This window comes from Haemaphysalis longicornis, unplaced genomic scaffold (genome assembly GCF_048455015.1).
Source record: "Haemaphysalis longicornis isolate Haplotype H1 unplaced genomic scaffold, Haemaphysalis longicornis Haplotype H1 scaffold_6, whole genome shotgun sequence".
Classification (NCBI taxonomy): Eukaryota; Metazoa; Arthropoda; class Arachnida; order Ixodida; family Ixodidae; genus Haemaphysalis; species Haemaphysalis longicornis.
The window spans coordinates 60,101,216-60,116,747 of NW_027526407.1; the positions used below are offsets into that span (position 1 = coordinate 60,101,216).

The 15,532-nt window shown below is 48.0% G+C and overlaps 1 protein-coding gene across 1 annotated transcript in view; it reads left to right on the plus strand.

Moving 5' to 3' along the window:
• The window catches only part of LOC144143036 (multidrug resistance-associated protein 1-like), an 81,902-nt gene that overhangs the window by 48,616 nt on the left and 17,754 nt on the right, over window positions 1–15,532 (plus strand). Inside the window, exons 17-22 of the mRNA XM_077674856.1 lie at window positions 326–493; window positions 2,131–2,375; window positions 3,508–3,691; window positions 6,340–6,556; window positions 12,234–12,378; window positions 13,031–13,196. Coding sequence (XP_077530982.1) covers window positions 326–493; window positions 2,131–2,375; window positions 3,508–3,691; window positions 6,340–6,556; window positions 12,234–12,378; window positions 13,031–13,196 — 1,125 coding nt within the window. The remainder of the gene's footprint in view (window positions 1–325; window positions 494–2,130; window positions 2,376–3,507; window positions 3,692–6,339; window positions 6,557–12,233; window positions 12,379–13,030; window positions 13,197–15,532) is intronic.

Genomic DNA, 15,532 nt, shown 5'->3' on the forward strand with positions numbered 1-15,532 from the left:
CACCCCAAAAGCAGCTTTTGCGGGAAGAACTCAGACCCGGTTCTTTTGGGGTGAAAGCGCCACGCGTTACCAACATACTTAAGAGGCTAGGTGCAGTTATGATGAAGGCAACGGAAGAAATTTAAAATAATGTACCCTGATACCCGTTTGAGCTAACTACCAGTTCCCTACTCGTACGGGCCACAATTTTACTTTTTTTTACTCCTCCAGAAACACATGTTATTCTGTATACGCCGTAGTACCAGACGTTTCTTTAGTCTACCTACACCATAGTACACGGCCAGAGTGATGCAATTGCACGTCTTTTTGATGCGTCCCTGACCAGGGCCTAAACCTCAGCGGTGGACAGAAGCAGCGAATCAGCATCGCCAGAGCTGTGTACAGTGGTCGCGACATCTACCTCTTCGACGATCCACTCAGTGCCGTTGATGCCAATGTCGGGAAGCACATTTTCGACAAAGTCATCGGCCCCAGAGGAATTATTCGGAAAAAGGTAAAAGGATGTTACGCCATTAACTTTTCTGACAGTATGTGTGCCATAAACCTACGAAAGATGGATGCGCTGCTAGCCTTTATATGGAACTGTGGGGAATTGGATGTGCTTCTTCCAGTTAAAACTTGAATCGACTAATAGGGCTTCAACTTGGCTGAACGTTTGCCTGGTAAGTAAATAAACCGTAAAACCTTGCTAAGTTATACTTCGAGGGGCAGAAAGGGGGGGGGAGAGACTTGGGGGGGGGGGGACAGAATGAGTACTAAGTAAGGGGGCAGAAACTTGGAGGCTCACTAACAGGGTTCAACTTAAATTGAGGACGATTCAGCGAGCAATGGAACAGAAGATGATATGTGTAACATTAAGGGACAAGAAGAGAGCTGAGTGGGTCAGGGAAGAAACGGATGTTAAGGAAATATTAGTAGAAATTAAGAAGAAATTGGCTTGGGCAGGGCATGTAATGCAAAGGCAAGATAACCGTTGGCCATTAAGGGCTACAGAGTAGATCCCTAGGCAGGGCAGGCGTGGCAGGTGGCGGTAGAACATTAAGTGGGTAGATGAGATCAAGAAGTTTGCGGGGATAGCTTGGTCGCACTTAGCACATGACCGGGATAATTGAAGATTAATGGGAGATGCCTTTGCCCTGCAGTGGGCGTAGATGCCTTTGGGCGTAGAGAGATGCCCTTGCCCTGCAGGTTGGTGGTGATGTTGATGATGAAGTTATAAGCTTTGGCGTGTTGGTAAATCATTCTTGGGACCCCGCGAAAATCTACGCAGACAAGACATAAACAGGCCCAGCACCTTATCATTGCACAGGGCGGAACAAAAACAAGTAGAAGCATGCGTTAGAAACTTACAGAAATCGAAAAATAAAACAAGAACACAAAAAACATAAACCAGACCACACAAATATATCTAATTCTGTTCATGCAAGTGAAATTAACGCATTGCTTTATAACAGCAACAACGACTGAAAATGTTTTTTCAAGTATACCAGTAGCGAGTCCTTATTTCATCTCAACCATCCATACTCTGATTTTGCAGGTGCTGGTTCATGTTTTGCTGTTCTTATTTAATTTGTCCATGATGGCCGTGAGCGTTTTTTAAATACGAATTGCACAACGTTTAAACAAAAGATGAAGAAAGCAAAGATAATGTTTTCGGGCAAGCTGTTTTCACTCATGCGTACTCTTTAGAAAAAGGAATATTTGAATACGTTAACGCTATTCGCGTATATACAAAACTTTAAATCATGGTAAGTATGAGGAACACATCGTTAAATCGTCTGGTATAGTCTGCCTGTATTGTTCCTTGTTAATTCACTTTTTGTTGCATACGATATAAAACAGTGACAGTCTGAGGCGTTTGCAAGAGTCAGCCAGCAGAGGATGTTGAAGCCTTCGTTGTACGTATGTCTTTTGCGACATCAGCAGCGAAGTAAAGGCAGAAAAAAGTTGTAACTAAAGATGATAACCCAGTCTGAGACAAGCCAGCAGTGTATATTTTATTTCTTGCCCTGTGTTCGAAACATAGATCCGCTTTTTTACCGTTTTGGGGACAATGGGAAAATACAACTTTAGGCAACCATTTTCTGCTCGCTTCATTCCAACTCAAGGAAATATTTTGGCTACTCGCAGACCCGGATCCTGGTCACACAAAGCCTTTGGGTACTGCCTCACGTCAGCACCATCGTCGTGCTGCGGGACGGGTTCGTTACGGCCGTCGGGACGTTCCACGAGCTGGTGTCACGTGGCGGCGCATTCGCCGATTTCCTTATCCAGTTCATACGTGAGGCTGACCCCAAAGTCGTCTCGGAAGGAGACATCAAGGTTTTGAGTGAGGTTGTCTCCCAGGTGCACACACCTAACCCCGAGCTTGCCAAGTGAGTTGTTAGAGCGGAAGATCTAATTGGCTACATCTTTGGAAGTCATTCCTAGCATCGCCAATAACCTTCAGCTGCGCCGTTACAGTATGCCAGAAGAGAGAGATGTATCGTTCGGGGTCGATTAGGGGGCTCTTTTTTGCGATGAAAATTTCTGCCGAGGAACTCCTGTTGAAAGCAGCGCCCCTGGCGGCCGCTGCTTAGCAGTTGATTTCGAAACTGTTATTTGTAATAATAATCCTTATACATTGCCCTAAATAGATTTATTCTTTATTTCGTGGCGTAAATTTTGATAAAACCCGTCCAATAACTGTTTAATTTGATTTAAAATCACAGTGGCGCTGGCTGCAACCGGAGTCCTCTGGGGGACGCCTGCGCTCCTTACAATTTTCTCATCGCAAAAAGGACCCGCACAATTTATTAGTTTTCCCCCCGCACGACACACCTTTACCTTCTAGTACACTGTACCACCGTACAAGATGCGCGTTTCTTTCTTATCGCTTCGCTTGCACTACTCCAGTGAATACTTATTCCTTTCCAAAAACATAACGACCCTACGCGCTGCAAACGGCGGGAATATCTACAGCAAGGACGAGTGACAGTTCATGTAATTCACGGTATCTTTTCCACCTCTTCAACAGTAACAAAATTACCGTACAGTACACTGTCGCTTGAGCGGTCGACTTGATGCAGTGGATTTGGTGTTATTTTGTGGCACAATTCTTCTGTCAGCAACGCACGATCACTTCACAGTGATCAGAGCCGTAAGTTGGTTAAGCTGCCTTTTAGTCTGATTGTTTTGAAAACAAATCTCATTCATTGACTGCGTCTATGCATCTAGAAACGAAGAAAATAAATCTCCCCTAAAGCAGTGGATGGTGCTCATACGTCTGAACATCGTCTCGGAATGCTTCACTTGGTGTTGAACCTACTGAATTTAATGTGAACAACAATAAAAGCCTTAAAGTCGTCAACGTTTTCCACGCGAAGGGATGATTTTTTTTTCTCGGAAGTGCGAATTCGGCTCCCATCAAACAGCATTCCAAATATTTTTCTCGATTAGGCTTTCCGTAAACGAAACTTGGCTGCGCTCCCTAGAGCCTTCACCCGATGCACATCCGCCATGGTGCAGGTACTGCTCGCAAGTAAGCGGATCCGAATCTGACCGCACTAGTCTTCTCATAAAGGGCGGCTTTTTGAAAGGCTGCATCAGACCGGCTCTGGCCAGGCGAAGAAGCAGTGTTCGCCATCTGTCCAAGTTCAAGAGGGACTCCAAAGCCAAGCTCACCGACGACGAGACAGTGCTGGTTGGATCGGTGAGACGTCTGTTTCTTGTTTTGGAATGCATGCATATTGAATCAAGCAAAAACAAATGTTTATACGTCAGTTCGGGAAATCTGTTTTTGACAGCCCATGTGTCTCATCGCGTGATATTTATACGTAATTCAGCTAAACGTCTATTCAAGGTTTAGGTATTCCAAGCAGCGTGTTATGTGGCAAACTCTCACACGATTAAGCAGCTCGCGATTATTATTCTCCCCCTTCGCGATGTGTTTTTCCGCCGTTTTGCCTTTTTTCGCAATTAGCAGACGTCCAAGACATTTTGTGTGGGGAGACCGTAAAAGACCAGCGCGGTGAACATTAACTGCGTGAGTTAGGACAGAGGAAAACAACGGAAGCTTCTTTTTGTACACCTCCTTGGTCCCTGAAAGGGGTTATAAAAACTAATGAAGCTTACACTAACGTACCACTTGAAGGTAGGGAAGCTGCACGCAACTTTCAAGACCATCACAAAAGTTTTAAGTCCACGATTACCGCCGATTTGCTTCTCCTTCGCTACCTCATCGACCTTTGCTGCGTCACTTGCTATAACTGTGAGCTTCCTTCATTTTTTGGAAGTGACCGTTTGTGGACCTCACCTTGGAGGGGCGTATGCTAGGACGTGTCTTTTTCGTTCCAAGCAAGTGTTTCCGCGATTACGGCGAACACGGGAGTTTTCCTGGCCAATCTTGGCCAATCTCTCTTAGTGGGTACGCTTGGTTTCACAAACGGGTGTCGGGGACGCTGGGTGTCGCCGCTCGGCATTTTCTTAGTTTAACTTCCCTGCGGTAGCCACAATTTTGACCAATCTCCTTAAGTGGGTATGATTGGCTTGACGTGCGCGTGCCAGGACGCTGGGCGGTTATCGCGAGGCACGCACACATGAGCACCAGGAATGTTCTTGGTTTTTTTAACTGCCTGGCGGTCGCCGTAATCTTGGCCAATCTCCCTAAGTGGGTATGCTTGTCTTCACAAACGCGAGACGGGGACTCTGGACCGTACTCGCGAGGCACGTCCACCCGAGCGCTCAGCCTTTTCTTGGTTTTGTTAACAGCGGGGCAGTCCCCGCGAGGCTCACGTACGCGAGCTCCGAAATTTCTTGGTATTTTTAACTGCGGACTCCAAAAATTACGATTTGGTAAACAGCTGTGCTGTTAACATTGCGAGTTAGTCAACGCAGGAAACTACAGCGGTACTAAACATGTTCTGCCAAACTAAAAGTCATAATAGAGCAGCCTATTTTCTACCCATGTTCAACTGATACAAACAGAGGATGCTGAGAATAAAACGCCGTCTCAAAGCCGTGGGTCCAACAATTCAACTAAATTTCACAGAGACTATTTATGCAAATACAGTTTCAGTTGTTTGAGAGTGACAATTTTTGTTTGTCGGTAAGCACACCTGTTTACTTTGGCGAATGGATTATTCCCATTCAACACGGCATCGGTATGCACCGCCCTGAATAGCACACCTGCCACAAATACCTACGTAGCCTCGGGCACGCTGTGCTACCGGTGCCTCCCCCTCAACTTCTGTTGGCAAGAAACTGCAATTGACCTGTGGAAGAGCATTTTGTACAGTAAGAAAAAAACATCAGAACATACCTGAAGGTGAAGAATTCACATGAAAATGGCTGTACAAAAAGAAAATGCAAAACAGAACGCTGGTACCTCCGACCTACGTTTTCCACCCTTGCTGGCTGTCAATGAAGTGCTTTATGACATAGCATGAACTTTTCGGCAGCCAGATGTCGTAGAATCGTACACAATGGGAAAGCACAGCCGCAGAATAATGAGTATATGAAAGTGTCAATTGTCCTCCATCCCTCGAAAAAATGTCGGGAAGGCGTTGAACTAAAAACCACCAAGTGCGTCTTGCGTAAGCGACCTCAAGGTCAGTTTGCGAAATGCTGCCGTCAACGACAACGACGTCGGGTTTTCCGACTGAAAAAAAAATCGTTACGATTTTTTGTTGTAAACATTGTTTCTTGTTGATAAGCATCTCTAGACATTGTGACATCTTGGCTTCTTGTGATGTGCTTATGCCCTTGAGCAGTGCTCATTACGAACGCCAATTGGGATGCATCGTCCAATTGAGATCAGGCTACCATTCTCTTTTATTTTCCCAGCGCCTGACTCGTTGCGGGATTAGAAGTTGTACTGTTAAAAACGCCAATTGGGATGCATCGACCCCTTGAGATCAGGCTACCATTCTGTTTTATTTTCCAAGCGCCTGACTCGTTGCGGGATTAGAAGTTGTACTGTTAGTTAAGAACGCCAAGGTTGCATCGCCCCATTGAGGTCAGCTTACCCTTCTCTTTTATTTTCCGAGCGCCTGAACCGTTATGCGGGATTACAAGTTGTACTGTTCCTTAAGAACACCAAGGATGCATCACCCAGTTGAGATAAAGCTATCCTTTTGTTTTATTTTCCAAGCGCCTGAGTCGTTATGCGGGATTACAAGTTGTACTGTTCAGTAAGAACGCCAAGGATGCATCGCCCCATTGAGATCAGGCTACCCTTCTCTTTTATTTTCCGAGCCCCTGACGCGTTACGTTATACGGGATTACATTGTTGCATGTTCATGAGAATGGCTAGCGATTTGTGGCCGCACGCGGATAAGACTGTGCATTACATCATCGCAGGTCAAGTGGCGAGTGTACCGGGACCTCGCCAAGGCGACGGGGGAATGGATCATGCTCGGCATTCTGGTAACGTTCGTCATCTGCCACGTGTTTCAAGTGCTTGGCAGCATGTGGGTCAGCTCGTGGACCAACGACGCCCAAGACCCGTTCTTGGCCAGGGACCCAGGCCAGAGGAATTACCGCCTTGTAATATACGGCATTTACGGCTTTGCCGAAGGTAAGTGCAATTTCTGCAGAAAAACCCGTCGACATGTTTGTAGCACTGATGCCCGCGAATAGAAAACCATAGTCCAAACTTAGTTGTTCTCAGGATTCTTTTTTTTTCAATTCAATATCGAATGCCATAACCTAGAGTTGACATAAAAAAAATTTCAGTTATTGCAGCTTTTACCAAGTTCAAAATTCGAGATCTCTCATAGGCGCCTATGAATTAGTTTTAGCACTTACGCTATGAAATCAAGAATTAATGCAACTGCTCTAGAATACATCTTTGCAAACTTACGCCACAGCATTGTGGTTCAACTGGCACTCGCCGCGCTAGTAAATAGTACCCTAGACGCAATTTGTTTTTCGATGCATATAGCAAGCAGAATAAAGAATAACTTGATTAGTGACGCCCTGTACCAAAACTACATGGCTTGTAGCCGCTTCGGCGATCGATACTGAGACAAAAGAACTCGAATCTGTGTAGTTTTAAGTGCGCAGGTAAACTTTCCGCTCCTCCAAACAGTCTAGTATGGGGAAGGTGTTAACTGACGTAACTAGAAACTACATCACCGCGTTTGGGGGTTGCTACTCCTGTATGTAATTTTTCAACTTCCAAACATCTTAATTTTCCCCCATCATTTGGCTATTTGTTGGGTAACTGCGTGATTGAATGATAACGGCTCAACCTCCAGCTCAGATAGAGTACATTTTTAATCAAAATGCCCTTCCGTTGCTTAGCGCAAAAAGCAGCTTATGGGTGCTGATGATCCAGTGTTACCATAGCCCACAAAATTCATGGACGGAATCATTCATACGGCGCAGATTCCCTAGCGAAAGTGCTTCCTATTTACTGGGTTCCACACTTCCAGAAAACAAAACACTACCACAAAACAAAACGACTGGCCGAGTCGCATGTCAAAGGTGAAAAGAGAGAGATAGAGTAAATATTTTTATTTATACAGCAGAGGCTGATGTGTGGGCCTCGCCCCGTGGCAGGCGTCCCTAGTCCGGCATGCCTCGACTTCGACTGGCCGTCCGTGCGCGGGTCACCAGTCTAAGCTGAATATCCGGGTCCGGGCTGGCCAGGGAAGCTCTTCACTGCTCTAAGGTGGGGTTGGAAAGAGGGGCAAGACTGGTGTTCGTTGGCACTCCCATATGATGTGGTAGACTGTTCCAGGCTGGCGACAGTAAGCGCAGAGGGAAGGTTGTTGGGTGGAAAAGATGAGGTGGAGGCGGGTGCGATGTGATTAGGTATTTGTATAGAGACGCCGCCAAGTTGTAGCTTCCTCTCTGAAGAAGCGCCAGCGTGGTTGTAGGAGGGTGTGGCAAATTTGCTTGGAATAAGAGAGAAGATCTGTGTAGCCGCTCAGTGAGTGGGGTTGATCTTGAGGGGGTAGACATTGGCCACCGACGGCAAATGGTCGGCGTATCAAATCGCGAGCCGCGGCATGAGTCGATTCATTGCCGGAGATGGCGGCGTTTCCAGGAGCCCAGACGATGCAGATATCAGGGGTTGTCGAGCAGTTTTGGAGGATGAGTAGAGCTGATGATGAAATGCGGGCAATCTGGTAGTTTCGGCTGGCTGTTTGCGAATCGTCGAGGATAGTAACTGGTTCAGGGCGGGAAGTGGCGGCTGGGACAATGATAATTTCTTCAGCGACATCGATTCAAATTGTGGTAGTAGTAGCGGCATTGATGCATTGGTCAGTATGTGTAACTACACAGGCTACGTGGCCGGCGCGCCCAGGGTATCGGGTAGCATTCGTGTACAGGGCGCTGGGGTCGTTCCCGTATCGCGCAGTAAGGGCTCGATCCCGAGAAGCCCGGCGGCCAATGTGGTAGTTAGCGTGCATATTTCGAGGGATTGGGGCCACTCGGATGCAATCTCGCAGGGCTAGAGGGATGCGCTTTTGTTGTTCCCTCGGGGGTATCGGGCGGTTTCCTAATGCTTTAAGGACTTGTCTACCTGTGCGAGTCAATTGCAGGCGCCGTCGTTGAGCTGAATGATGGGCTTCTCGCAGCTCTACCCACGTGTTGTGAACTCCCAAAAATAGTACTTTTTGGGTCGCAGTGGCAGAGGTGAGTCCAAAAGCAGTTTTGTACGCTTGGCGAATCATGATGTTGAGTCGAGCCTTTTCTGTTGTTTTGAGAGCGAGGTTTGGCGTTCCGTAGGAAATGCGGCTAATGAGCAAAGCTTGCACTATCTGTAGGGTATCGTGCTCTTTAAGGCCTCGACGGTGGTGGGAGATGCGTTGCAGAAGGTGCATCAGTTGCGATCGGGCTTTATGTAGCGGGGAAACTGTGTGCAGTCCAGAGGCGTTTTTGGGTATTTTGAGACCCAACATCCCGCACGTGCGGGATGTTGGAGACTGGCTTATCTGCAATGGCCAGCTGAGCTTCACATATTTGTGAGAAGGCCGGGAAGGGAGCGTGAGCAAAGCCGATTTTTCGGGTGCGCACTGGAAGCCTCGTGTCTGGAGCTAGTAACAGGTAACGGTAATCGCTTGCTGCAAGGCGTCTTGCTGCTCTCCAATGGAGCCAGTAGGCGTCCAGACGGTAAGGTCATACGCATACAGCGCGTGTTGAATGTGGGGAATTGACTGCAATTTCGGTGGAAGGTCGTTCATGGCGATGTTGAGGCGAGATGACCGAGCCTTGCGGAGTGCCTTTTGCTTGAATCGTTAAAGTGGACAATCGAAAATATCCAATGCCAGTTGTCGCATTACGGTCCGCTAAGAAGGCCGTGACGTAGTCATACATGCGCTCTCCACATCCGAGAGGTGCGAGTCCTGTAAGTATTGCCGAGTGCGAAAGGTTATCGAAAGCACCCTTGATGTCCAGAGTGAGTATGCAGTGCTTGTGGGATGGTGTGAGGCGATCAGTAATGTCCGACTTACGTTGGATTAAAACATCTTGCGTGGACAGATGGTGTTGAATGCCAAACATGGTCATTGGGAACCGATCATTAGCCTCGACGTGTGCTCCCAAGCGGCTATGCACTAAATGTTCGTAGTTCCCCAGCACATGATGTCAGCGAGATGGGGCGAAGGTTTCCTAGAGTCAATGTTTTCTTAGGCTTTGGGATAAGAGTAATATCAGCGTGCCGGCCGCCAGAGTTGTGGTAGAGTACCCGCATTTCATTGGTTGTTAATGAACTTTAATAAAACTTTAAGGGTGGCTGTATCGAGATTGCTCAAGTATTTATTCTGGGTGTGGTCTTTACCCGGTGTGGTATTGCGGCTTAAGTTCCGCACGACTGCCTCAATATCTGGGAGGGTGAAGGGCGCCTCGAGGTCAGCGTTTGGGGGGCCTGTGTAAGGAGCATGGGGCAGGGACGATCCCCTGCTGGTCGGGCCCATGATTTCTTTAGCTTCTCTAGAAGTTCTTGTTCCGTGTCGGGATAGTTTTGTATGAGGCGTCCCAGTTGGTGGGCCACTGCTGTTTTGGTTTCGTTGTTGTCCATTAGGGATCTGAGGAGATGGCAAGTTCGTCGCGTGCCTAGCGTTCCATGGAGCTTTGTACAAAATTGAGCCCAATTTTGCTGGCTAAGATGCTAGGCATAATCCGCAGCTTTTTTGGTCGACTTAGCAAACGGAATGCGGAGTCGCCGATTGGTCCTCCGAGTTTTCCATCGCTTGATTAGATCTTGGCGGGCAGCCCAAAGATTATCGAGGCTGGTACTTACCACTGGGGTGTCAAGAGTCAGCGGGATTTCTTGGTGCACTTCCGTGCTGTGCCCGGGATGCCAGCTGATCATTCTTGGATGTCATAAATATATTGGACAGGGGTGTCATGACAAAACTGTGTCCAATTCGTTAAGTGTGCAGTGCCAAGACGAGCTTTTGTAGCTTTTGTGTGAGAGAGAGAGAGAAATGACTTTATTGAACATTTGTCCGGCGGGAGGAGACGGGTCAGGCCACGCAGGGCTTCGCCGTCCCCCCTGTCTATATGGTTAGGCAGACCTCGAAGCACTGGGGCCTGGACCACAGCCTGGGCTACTAGAAGGGTCCCCGTCTCTCTTCCCTCCGCCACCTCGAGGGGCGGCAGAAAGAAGAAGGTGCGGGTCCCCCTTTCGCCTCTGCTGCGCCCTTTCGCCTCTGCAGCCTCGAGCCGCTGGACTGCCTGCAGTTGCCGCTCGCATTCTGGCGAGCTCATGAGTCCGTAAATGTCCGGGGGGAGGTCCTTGCAGCCCCCGCTTGCTACGTGTCCACCACAACCCCACAGCAGGTGGGCGAGGTCCGCGGTTGTAAGCGCACACACACTGCACACACTGTCTTCGTAAACGTCCGGGCACACGTGTCGCGCAAGCGCTGGCGTGAGCACAGTCTTAGTCTGCATCTGCCGTAGGAGCACCGCTTCTCTTCTCGTCAGTCCCGGGTGGGGTGGCGGGAAGGCGCGTCTCCCGTCTCTGTACCATTGGAGCACTTCACCGTAGACGGTCAAGGGCTCCATCTCTGCGTCTGCGTTGTGCTGCTGTTGCCGGTCCGCTGGTGCGGGGGACGGCGGGCGGGGTGGCGCAGTGCGGCACGTTGATAGTTCTCGCGCTGCGGCGTCCGCCTCTTCGTTGCGGTTGCTGTGTCCGTCCGGTAGGTCCACTCCCGCGTGTGCGGGGAACCATCGGATTCTTGTAGTCCTTGTTCGACCCTTCCCTTCGGCGTTCGAGAGGATGCGTGCCGTGGTCCTGCACACTGCATTCCTGGCGAAGCTTGCGATCGCCGACCTGGAGTCGCTCAGAATCGTGGTCGTTGTGGGGCCGCTCATGGCCAAGGCTATGGCCGCCTCTTCCGCCTGTCGAGCCGTTCTGGCCCTCACGCTGCCGGCATTCAGCAATTCTCCAGTGGTGGCTTTCAGCACCACCGCCACGTACGCGTCGGAGCGTCCGCGGTACTTGGCCGCGTCCACGTACACGGCTCCCTCGTCTGCGTTATACGCCTTGGCGAGCGCTTGTGCTCGCGCCGTTCGCCGTTCCGCGTTGTGTGAGGCAACTGCAGGCTGATGATGTGGTCATTACTCCCTAATGTGCCTTAGAGGCATATCCAAACTGGGTCTGTAACATAAGTCAGACAAGTCCGGGGATGAGTCATGAGATACGCTTTTGCCAATACGGGTGATTGTGCCGGAAGCATTGCATAGGTGCAGGTTGTTTTTCCGTATGACTTCTCAAACCTGCGTGCCCTTCTTGCTGTCTTTAGGGTAACCCCAGGTGGTATGGTGGGCATTGAAATGTCCTGCAGTTACCAGTGCATGGTCCTTGGTACGTTGTCGCACGATACGAATGAGTGGGAGTAACGTGGGGAGCAGTTGAGAGGGAGGACTGTAGATGTTCACAACAAAAGTGCTTTTAGGCTGGTGAGTGCATGGGAGGAGTTCCACGGACACATAGTCTAAATCAGTTGGAAGGGTGTGAATTTGGGCAGGCTGGTGCGATTGCATTAATATGGGCTTTCGACAGCCAGAGCCAGAGAGAAAGACGACTCCTGCATCTAGAAGGTTAGTGGAGTCCACGTCATTGGCTGAAGACGCAGCTGTGTCGCGTTTGAGCCTAAAGCTCTTCCCCTTCACAGTGGCGTAGTTCCAATGGCGCATCTCCAGACTAGGTGGTACGGTTCCAGCCTCTACAAAACTAGCTGTAGGTGTCGTTAAGAAATTGTTGAAGTGCTAAAGACAGCATTGTTTGTTTATTTCAGCCGTGTTTCTGCTCCTGGGATGCGTTTTTCTACAACTTGCAATGCTTCACGGTGCCAGGGTTGTTCACCAGGGCATGCTCCATCATGTATTTCGTGCCCCCATGTCTTTCTTTGACACTACACCGACGGGACGCATAATAAACAGGTAAGCCAAGAGTTTGGAGCATTCCGCGCTGGATACCTCACCACAAATTAGTTGCACGCCAGCGACGTTCTACAGAGGGACATAAGGAGATATAGAGAAGTGTGTCCTCCACTGGGTCGCTTCATGACGTCGTAGAAAAATGGTCTACACTCCAAACATGCTTTTACCATGCTGGGAGGGGTGCTGACAGTACTCTCTGCTATAACCCCTTTCAACAAAAAGCCGTCTTTACCAGAGCACGGTCAGGCCGAGCTCCAGCGCTCACGAGATCCTCTTGAATTCATTGATCCACATTGAAGCGATGTTGTATAAGTTTTGCTAGCCACTTTTTGTCAGAGATGATAAGCAGCATTCTCTTCCTGCTGAAGAACGAGTCAAGAAAATGTCGATTAAAACGCGTCTTGTCCCATTCACTTTACCCTTGATTGGTTGTGGCGTGTTTGACGCGCCGAAGCTTCATCCAGGCGTGCGAATTAGTGGTGGCCTGTGGCTGAGTGGAGGGCTCCGGATTAATTTTTACGACCCGGTGATTTTTACGCGAGCCCAAATCGTGGCAACTTGGCAATAATTTGTAAATCATGTTAATGACAAACAAGCCGAGTTCTCAAGCTAATGCCTTGTTCATCATTCTCTCCCTTCTCCTTCACTCAAGGTTCTCCAAGGACGTCGACGCTGCGGACATGACGCTTCCGCTGAATGTCCGTTTGCTGATTCTGCATTCACTCCGGACCGTGGTAGCCTTCTTGCTGATTGCTATGCAGACTCCCATCTTCCTCGCGGCTGTCGCACCAATCATGTGCATCTATTATTTCGTGCAGGTAATCACTGCGATGTTAGCCCTGTAAATCGGTTGTCATCATAAATTAGGTATTTGGCGCGCAGGCAGCTAACCAAGGACGACCAAGTCACTGAAATATAAAAGTAAATTACACGTTGGAATTCCCGCCCAGCAGCAACAAAAGGGTGGATTTAACTAGTACTTCTTATACTCTGGCTGCCTCAGCCGAAAGTCACCAATGGCCAAAAACTTGATTGTTGGGATTTCTAAGCACACATTGAAGCTCCCCTTCCATCATTCGGAATTTGTGCCTCACTGTTTATTAGAAATTTGTCATAAGCGAACATGGCATGTCTTGTTCAGGTGGTCGGCAAAAAAAGTATCGTTTGTGCCCTTGCAGAAGCCAAACTACAGCTGCGGGGTATCGCGGGACGGACACCTACGAGTTAGTTACGGCCTTTCCTTGCAACTAACTGTCAATTGGTTCGTATCGTGAGTCGGGGGAGGCTGTAATAAACCTGCGAATTCCTAATCGAGGCTTAAAAATACCTAAATTTACTATCTGCACGGTTAAAAGTAGATAAGCGGATGTGTTGAAGCGCATTTTCGTTAGCTTCCAATTTTGCGAAAGCTTGCAACTCAATTTAAATATAGCGGTTAAATCTGCCCTTCACAAATGGGATTGTGCCACTGCTCGCATACATTCGAAAGAACGGATCCGTACGGATGACTTAAAGCATACAGATTTCGTTTCAATGTAGCCATAGACCATGCCCTGCCTAAACAATGAGGTGTGGCTTCGTAACAAAAACAAGTAATTGACTTAGAGGATTATGGAACAATCAGGGATTGAGGATTTCAAAATCGTTGGGCATAAAGATGAAGAGTCAACTAAAAGCCTCATGAAGAATTTACAGAAAGGAACTACATTCAAGTAGAGTACACAGTCTGGTGCAGATATAATTGTCATTCGGATAACCAACGCTACAAATAATTGTGGATGGGCTCTACCAACGTAGAGAAGTTCTTGCTGTTACTTGAAACGTTTGGATCCAAGAGCGATAAATAACAGCTAAGGCAGTAGTCTTCCTGCTCTAGGAGGCCACAGTGGTTCTACAAGTGCCCGACTAATCCGCAGCAAGTGCAACGATGAGGCCCAACATATCTCTAATCCGCCTCCTACCGACTCAGTTCCAAATGGTTTATAGTTGCATTGCTGCGAGTACACTGGATTGAATTATTGTATATTTTCTACTTTTTGGTTAATAAGCAGGCGCGGTTATAAAAACATTGGTCGCGGGGAGACAGCAAACATCTAAGCGAATAAATATGGCTGTCCTATGGAACTAAATATTTCTTGTCCTGTTTACCGTAGCCGACCTATGCGGCGCTTGTATGATTTCTTTTTGGGATTTGCTAAGTGAAAACATTAGGCGGTTAATGCTAATAGGTTTATTTTAAACGATTCACCCGAAAGTCGGTTTTTCTACAACGTTTTAGGAGAGCTTTTCGAAAGTACTTCGTCTCCGCTGTCATGCTTCTCTGGGCAAGCTTTATAGGCAATCGTAGCTCAAACTTTCGGGTTCGCCACTCTTTAGGCAAAATCTGGAAGCTTAAACCGTAGGATGATTGCTGAATGGTGTAATATTAATTCATCTTGCAAGCCAATGATATCTCCTTATTTAACAATGCTAGAAATGCGTGGTTACACAATTTTCGTTGCGGTGGAAGATGTGCGAAGTCTGCAAAATCTCTCTAGAAGTTTTATTAGGATGCTTTAACGGAATAACAGCGTCATCAACCGAAGGATGTGAATCAAAGAAGGGGAGTCCGAAGGGGGTGTGAGAAGATTGTGTAAGCCGCCCATCCTTAGCATTGTCAGATAAGAAGATAACACTGCCATTTTCGCTTGCGTATCAAATTACGGAGAGCGAAGGTGTTTTAATATGCACGCCATCAAATTGTTTCTGACATTGTTTTGCGCAGCGCTGTGAGAAGTGAAAAATCTGTTTTTTTTTTTCGAATAAAGTTTGAGCTGGTCAAAGTGCCTCTCCGTGTTTCCTTTCTTGTCCCCGCTTTTGTGCGCTGTTTTGCAAGATGAATCAATTCCAACTGGGCCGGCTAGCAGTTATTCGTCCGTAATATTAATACAAATTGATCTCATATAAGGACCGAACATGCAAACCATGACACATGAGTAGATAGGGATATGGCGCATCATTCTAGGACACGCTCTACTCGTCCAGAACTGTGTTTAACCTCAGTGCAGCAAGACACCTCGCTCAGATCGTCGCTCGTGTGAGCCAAGGGCCGCCACCCATTTAGTGTAGGAAGTGTGGGGTGGCTAATGTTATGAGAATAGTTAAGGTCGTATGC